The sequence below is a fragment of the Sinocyclocheilus rhinocerous genome, unplaced genomic scaffold, assembly GCF_001515625.1.
Source record: "Sinocyclocheilus rhinocerous isolate Xijiao unplaced genomic scaffold, SAMN03320098_v1.1 scaffold2559, whole genome shotgun sequence".
In the NCBI taxonomy this organism is placed as follows: Eukaryota; Metazoa; Chordata; class Actinopteri; order Cypriniformes; family Cyprinidae; genus Sinocyclocheilus; species Sinocyclocheilus rhinocerous.
Genome location: NW_015658761.1, coordinates 44,036 through 50,006, shown reverse-complemented (window position 1 = coordinate 50,006; position 5,971 = coordinate 44,036). Strand labels below are relative to the sequence as shown.

At 37.6% G+C, this 5,971-nt stretch overlaps 1 protein-coding gene and 1 pseudogene across 3 annotated transcripts in view; one reads left to right on the top strand and one right to left on the bottom strand.

The window, feature by feature from the left end:
• The window catches only part of LOC107722987 (disintegrin and metalloproteinase domain-containing protein 9-like), a 47,610-nt gene extending 42,223 nt beyond the window's left edge, over positions 1–5,387 (bottom strand). For 2 of the 3 annotated variants that reach the window (XM_016531486.1, XM_016531489.1), the window contains exons 1-2: positions 4,737–5,385; positions 2,529–2,626 (exon numbers count right to left, since the gene is read on the bottom strand). In XM_016531486.1, the coding sequence (XP_016386972.1) occupies positions 2,529–2,626; positions 4,737–4,818 (180 nt within the window). In that variant the 5' untranslated portion in view covers positions 4,819–5,385. Of the gene's footprint in view, positions 1–2,528; positions 2,627–4,736 lie in introns of all 3 variants that reach the window. The other variant, XM_016531487.1, reaches the window with a different exon arrangement.
• Positions 5,388–5,638: 251 nt separating this feature from the next.
• Positions 5,639–5,971, top strand: part of LOC107722991 (8-oxo-dGDP phosphatase NUDT18-like) — a 5,869-nt pseudogene continuing 5,536 nt past the window's right edge.

Below are 5,971 nucleotides of genomic sequence, written 5' to 3'. Positions count from 1 at the left end.
TTTTACGGGTTTGGAATGACATGGGGGTAAGTGATTAATGACTAAATTTTCATTTTGGGGTGGAGTATCCCTTTATTGTTTGCTAATAAACTTATTAAACATTAGATAATGTTCAAACAAATCATTATTTCATGCAAGTTAAAATGCTTACAAATGTCATTAAACTTTCGATTCATATGATCAAGCACTTATTGAAAAACTACAAATGATTTTAACAGATGTTATACAATGATGAAAATCTTGTGTTAATGCACAACACTTCTGCTGCTGTTGAGGTGTGATATGGGTAGGTTAGGGACAGGTTTGGTGGTATGGGTAGGGTTATGGGTTGGTTAAAGGGTCAACAGTGTACAGGGGTCAATTTGATTACTATAAGGGAACACGGTTCAATCTGATTATATTATATTGTTTTGATAAATGAACAAGTATTTTCTTTTTAAAAAATTATTTGTTTTCCCCTGTTTATTTATGATTCAAGGAATATCCTGTTTAATGATATACTGAAGAGTATATACTAATGTGAGTGTTGAGGAAATTTAAAAAAAATGTTTGCACCAAAATTTCAATCTGTTATGTTTTTAGCGAGAATTTAGCTAAACTTAACCAGCCTCCCTTTACACAAACCTTGTTACATTAGCTCAAAGTCCAATGACCATAAAGATGATTAGTAATCGTTTATAAACATTTACAAATGATGAATAGTTTCAACTTTAGATTGGCTACTGCAAAAACATGAACAAATGATTAATAAATGATTAGTAAAGATGTGTGAATAGGGTAAATTCAGGTCTTTCGGGACACTTTTTGCCATTGAGATGACTGTTCATAAAGGTATTCATGTTTAGTAAACATTTACAAATGATGAATAGTTTCCACTTTAGATTGGGTGCTGCAAAAACATGAACAAATAATTCATAGATTAGAGGTGTGTAAATAAGAGGTCTACACAACAAACAAAGACCAACAAATGAAGATCATATGAACTGAAAGTTTACTGACATTAGTAAGCATTTCAGTTCACATTAAATAATCTTACGTTAATCATTAGGTAATGTTTAGTAAGTTCATTAGTAAACATTAACAAGAGCATTATCTCATATTTCTAGTTATGTGAATATATATATCTAATGATCTGTTAAGCATTATATATGTTTGTTAATGATTTATGAATTGAAGTTATTATAAACTGTTACCCTCTTTAAGATAAAAAGGAAAATCGTTCAGAAATCTAATTTGAAATGCATGTGGCAAGTTTTAGAAATGCATTCCTTGAAATAAAGTTGTTTTTTTAGAATGAATGTCTCAAAAAAAATAATAATAATGTGAGCATATTTTCCTTACACTTTCAATCTTAATTATTATTTTCAAAAACATTTTAAAATACATTTAAGGTAAAAAGTAATATCTTTTATTTTAATTATTAATAATAATTAATAATGACATTTGGACAGTTTTACCTCACTGACATTTTTTACTTTATACAGGAAAAAAACTACTTTTTTTTTTTTAATTCAGAGATCATAAACACAATCATTATAGAATATGTGTATTTAAGCAATTTTATGTAAGAATTAAATTTTTTTATCTTTTTTCCCCAATAATTTGATAGAACAACATTTCTCTACATTTGAAACCCAAACTTCTGCTCAGAAATGTCAAGTACTTAAAGGTGCAATAGGTGATTGTCTTCAGAAACATTTTTTGTTATGCTGGTTGAAAGTCTCTTCACATCCCGATAGCAATCATTAAGTTAAGTGGTCTAAATGTATTTGTCTGTATTTATATATTCTGTGGAAGGTGTAGGATCAAGAAACGTTCGTCCAATCGGTCCGAGCGTTTTAATATGCTTTCCTACCTGCCTGTCAACGTATGTATTAGCATACCTCTGCGCACCCAATTTGCGCAGACAGGATATGTCATCAGAGCGTTCATGCACGCTGTGCAGACAGAGCGAGGATGGCAGGCAAACATCAACAACCCGATCTTCCTTCCTGGTATTGTAGTACTTTTAAAGATTTCTCACCGGTGAATGACACATGATGTAGCCCAGCGGTTAATCCAGTCCTCGCGCCAGCTCGTTAGAAGTGAGCTACGTGCATGAACTGTGTTCCGATCTATATGATCCCTACACAGTGTTCATTGCTCCCTACTCCCTGAGCGGGGGAAATCCGTTGAAGTTTACTTCACTTCGGAACATGGGCTGGAATTGGGAACCTGATGTAGCCTATTGTAGTAATGTTGTCTCTGGTCTGTGAGTGTAAATGCGTTCAGGGGGCGTGGCTTTGGACGGCGATTGCAGGGAGGGTGGGACGTTCGCTTTCAGTGCTATCAGGCTAAAGTTAACATTTTCCAAGATCTCCTATTGCACCTTTAATTTTACCTGATTTTACTTTCATTTATTTGATTTTCCAAATGCTGAACGCTTGTGATTAAAAAGCAAATGTGTGTGTGTGTGCGTGTGAGAGAGAGAGAGCGAGAGAGAGAGCGAGAGAGAGAGAGAGAGAGAGAGAGAGAGTTTGTTTGTTTACCTTATCTGCACTGTCCTGGTTTCTCCTCAGTCTGCTGATGTGTCTCGGTACCGTCACCTCATATGAGGAGAGCCGAGACGTCTGCTGGGTTACTGAGCCTATGAACAGAGACAGTCCCGTCACAACACTGTCTACACATCACCACCAATACAAACACAATGAATTATACAAGCTATGCAGGAAAACAGTGAGACTTCAATATCTTGCACTGGATTTACAGGCAACTGTCATTCATTTCTCCATCTACTTTCCTCTATTATTCCTCACTGCAACAAAAAATGTTTATATATGACTGCTATTGTGATCATGGGTAATTAGATTGTATGCAATTGACTGGTCAGCAAATAAAGTGTTTCCTGTAGGTGGAAATAGTGCTGCGCTGGCAAGGGTATCATGGAGAAGAGAGAAAGACCTCAGGAAGGAGAGGCATCCCACCCGCTCCTGAGTCATCAGACAACAAGTTGGATGAGACTTCCTGTGCTGTTTTCCCGAAAAGGATGAAGGGCAGATAAGACAGAACAATTCATAATGCTTACTTCCTTGTTCTCTTTACTGAAAAGTCACACAAAATTCTCAGATTTATCTCGATGTCCTTCAATAATTCACAGCTCAAAACATGCCCTCAAATGCTTAATGCTAAACCTTAAATGCTAAAATAAGTGTGTGTAAGTAAGCAGTCATTTAGGAGACACTTTTAACTCAACTTGCAGGGCTTTATGTAGCCAGTGTTGACAGAACTGTCACATGCTCCATCAGACCAGAGCTGCACTGTCACCACATCTTCATTTATCATGCATGTGTGCCATGGAAACTTACAAAAACATATATTTATATCTGTCATGAAGTTACATTATAATAGGTGTATAATTGCCAGTTATTAACACACAGCAAATTAATGCACACACATTTAAATAAACTTTAAAAGGTAACATCTAACTTAACTGTTTTTTTATGAGTCTAAAATATTCATCAATGAATCAACCTAAATATATTACTATATACTAAAAAAAAAATTTTTATGGGTTAAATCAGGTAGAAATAGATTATGGTAACAATTGCAGGCTACCATTTTTTTGCTTGTTTTCAAGAAAATTAAACATTTAATGAAAAAAGAAAAATATAAATATTATTTTTAACATGTTGCTATGAATAATCATTTTATTTATTTATTTGTTATGGAGTTTGTCGCAGCTCGCGGATCCGGATGTGCTTGTATAGCAGAAAACGGTGCTGTTTCAGTTCTCGGTTCGAAATCTTTTGGATTAGGCCAGGGGTGCCCAAACTCGGTCCTAGAGGGCCGGTGTCCTGCAGAGTTTAGCTCCAACCCTAATCAAACACACCTGAACCAGCTAATCAAGCTCTTACTAGGCATACTAGAAACTTCCAGGCAGGTGTGTTGAGGCAAGTTGGAGCAAAACTCTACAGGACATCGGCCCTCCAGGACCGAGTTTGGACACCCCTGGATTAGGCGATTTGCTAATCAAACACACCTGAACCAGTTAATTAAGCTCTTACAAGTAATTATGGTCTTATTAGGTATACTAGAAACTTCCAGGCAGGTGTGTTGAGGCAAGTTGGAGCTAAACTCTGCAGGACGCCGGCTCTCCAGGAACGAGTTTGGTGACCCCTGCTTTAGGCAATCACTGTATCTGAAACTGCCATTATTTGATAATCATATTCATTATGCTGTATAGTGGAATCAAGGCAACTCCAGCATGGACTCAACGGCACAGATATTGGAGGAAAACTTGAGAGACAATTTTGAAGGGTGAGGAACTTGTGGTGCTACTACTTGCTACTACTTATAAAGTGCTAGTAACAAAGACACCGTTTAGTTTTAAGAAATACATGTTAACACGGCTTGCCATAGTGGTGTCTACACGCCAGTACAGTGGTTTTCAATCCTGGTCCTGGGGACTCCTTGCGGTGCACATTTTGTGTCTCCCTTATTTAACCCACCTGATTCAGATCATCAGCTCATTAGGAGAGACTCCATGAACTGAGTGTGTCAGATAAGGCCAAGGGAGGCATACAAAATGTGAGGAGCAGTGGGTCCCCAGGTCCAGGATGGAAAACCACAATGCCAGTATATGTCAAGTACACATTAATGGCTCAAATCAAAGCGTCAACACTAATAAGTGTTGTGGACATTAGGAGACTCGCAATGGTGTCGCTCGCTCCGGAGTCCGGACTCGCGATTTCTCTCACCTTCACTGCAGTCGATGAACGAGTGGAGCATCAGCCACATAAAGGCGCTTTTCGCGAGACGACAACAAACTGCATTAACCATGTCTGTGAAGTATCCGTAATGAACTGCCGTCCCGAAATAACGTCAAATGTTGCCCTCTCTTCCTTATCCAGGCGTTGTCCTCCAAGCAATGGCAATGAGCCCTCTCCACATAACGCTCCCAGCTACCTGGTCATTTTGTTTCACTTTATCCTTCTGTAATAAGTTTGTATGAAGTTCGCCGCAGCTCGCGGATCCCGATGTGTTTGTATATCAGAAATTGGTGCCGTTTCAGTTCTCGTTTCGAAATCTTTGGATTATTCGCTCGGACTCGCGTCGCCAATGAGCCCCGTCTGTAGAGGGCGAAACCGAGCATGCGTCAACAAACGGGACGGTTTTAACCCTTCATCTCGGCCTGCTAGAACAATACAAACCAGCAGAACACTAACCCTAATCCATATATGTGTTTAACTACTTTCGGCCGCTAGCAAAAGTAGGTACTAAGGAAAGGAAAAAGAAAAACGTCTTTGTAGTACGCTAGTTTGTTATTGTTGCTTTTTAAATTAGGGATAGTCTAAAAACTACACACATTTACCTCTTATTCTGACCAAACTAAACTGCGACGTTTCCCCCCTTTAAAACAACTGTTGTTTATTTATAGTTGAGTCAGGATAGTCTATTCGTTGTCACCAAAGAATAAAAAAAACTCTAAAATATCAAGGAACAAAACGGAACTACAAATAATATACTTTGACTCGGCCCCACCAGGTAAGTCTCGCGTGTTATCGCGAGAGTTCCAACAACTGATGCTTTGAGACACTTTCAGTATATGCATCTTCTCTTTCATGACGGGAGGTGAGGTTGGTATAAATGTAGATAAAAAGAATGGACATGTATGAATTAGATTTGAATAACAATGCTTAATTATCTTGGGTGACTTTACTTGTTTCACGGTATGTTTATGCTGCTTCGCTAACTTTTAAGTGTTAAACACCAGGTTACTTTCATTTCTTCATAGATCATTATGAAACCATAGCGCGGTCAAGCCAATCCGCAATAATGGACGTGTTTTGAAAGCCTGTAGTTCCAGATAGGTTTGTAATTCGTTATATCCCAGATATAACATCTAACAGCAGAGATTTTGCAGTTCAGCGCATTTGTTTGTGATTTCTTTACATAGATGGACTCATAAGGAAATGAGATTATATTTATATTT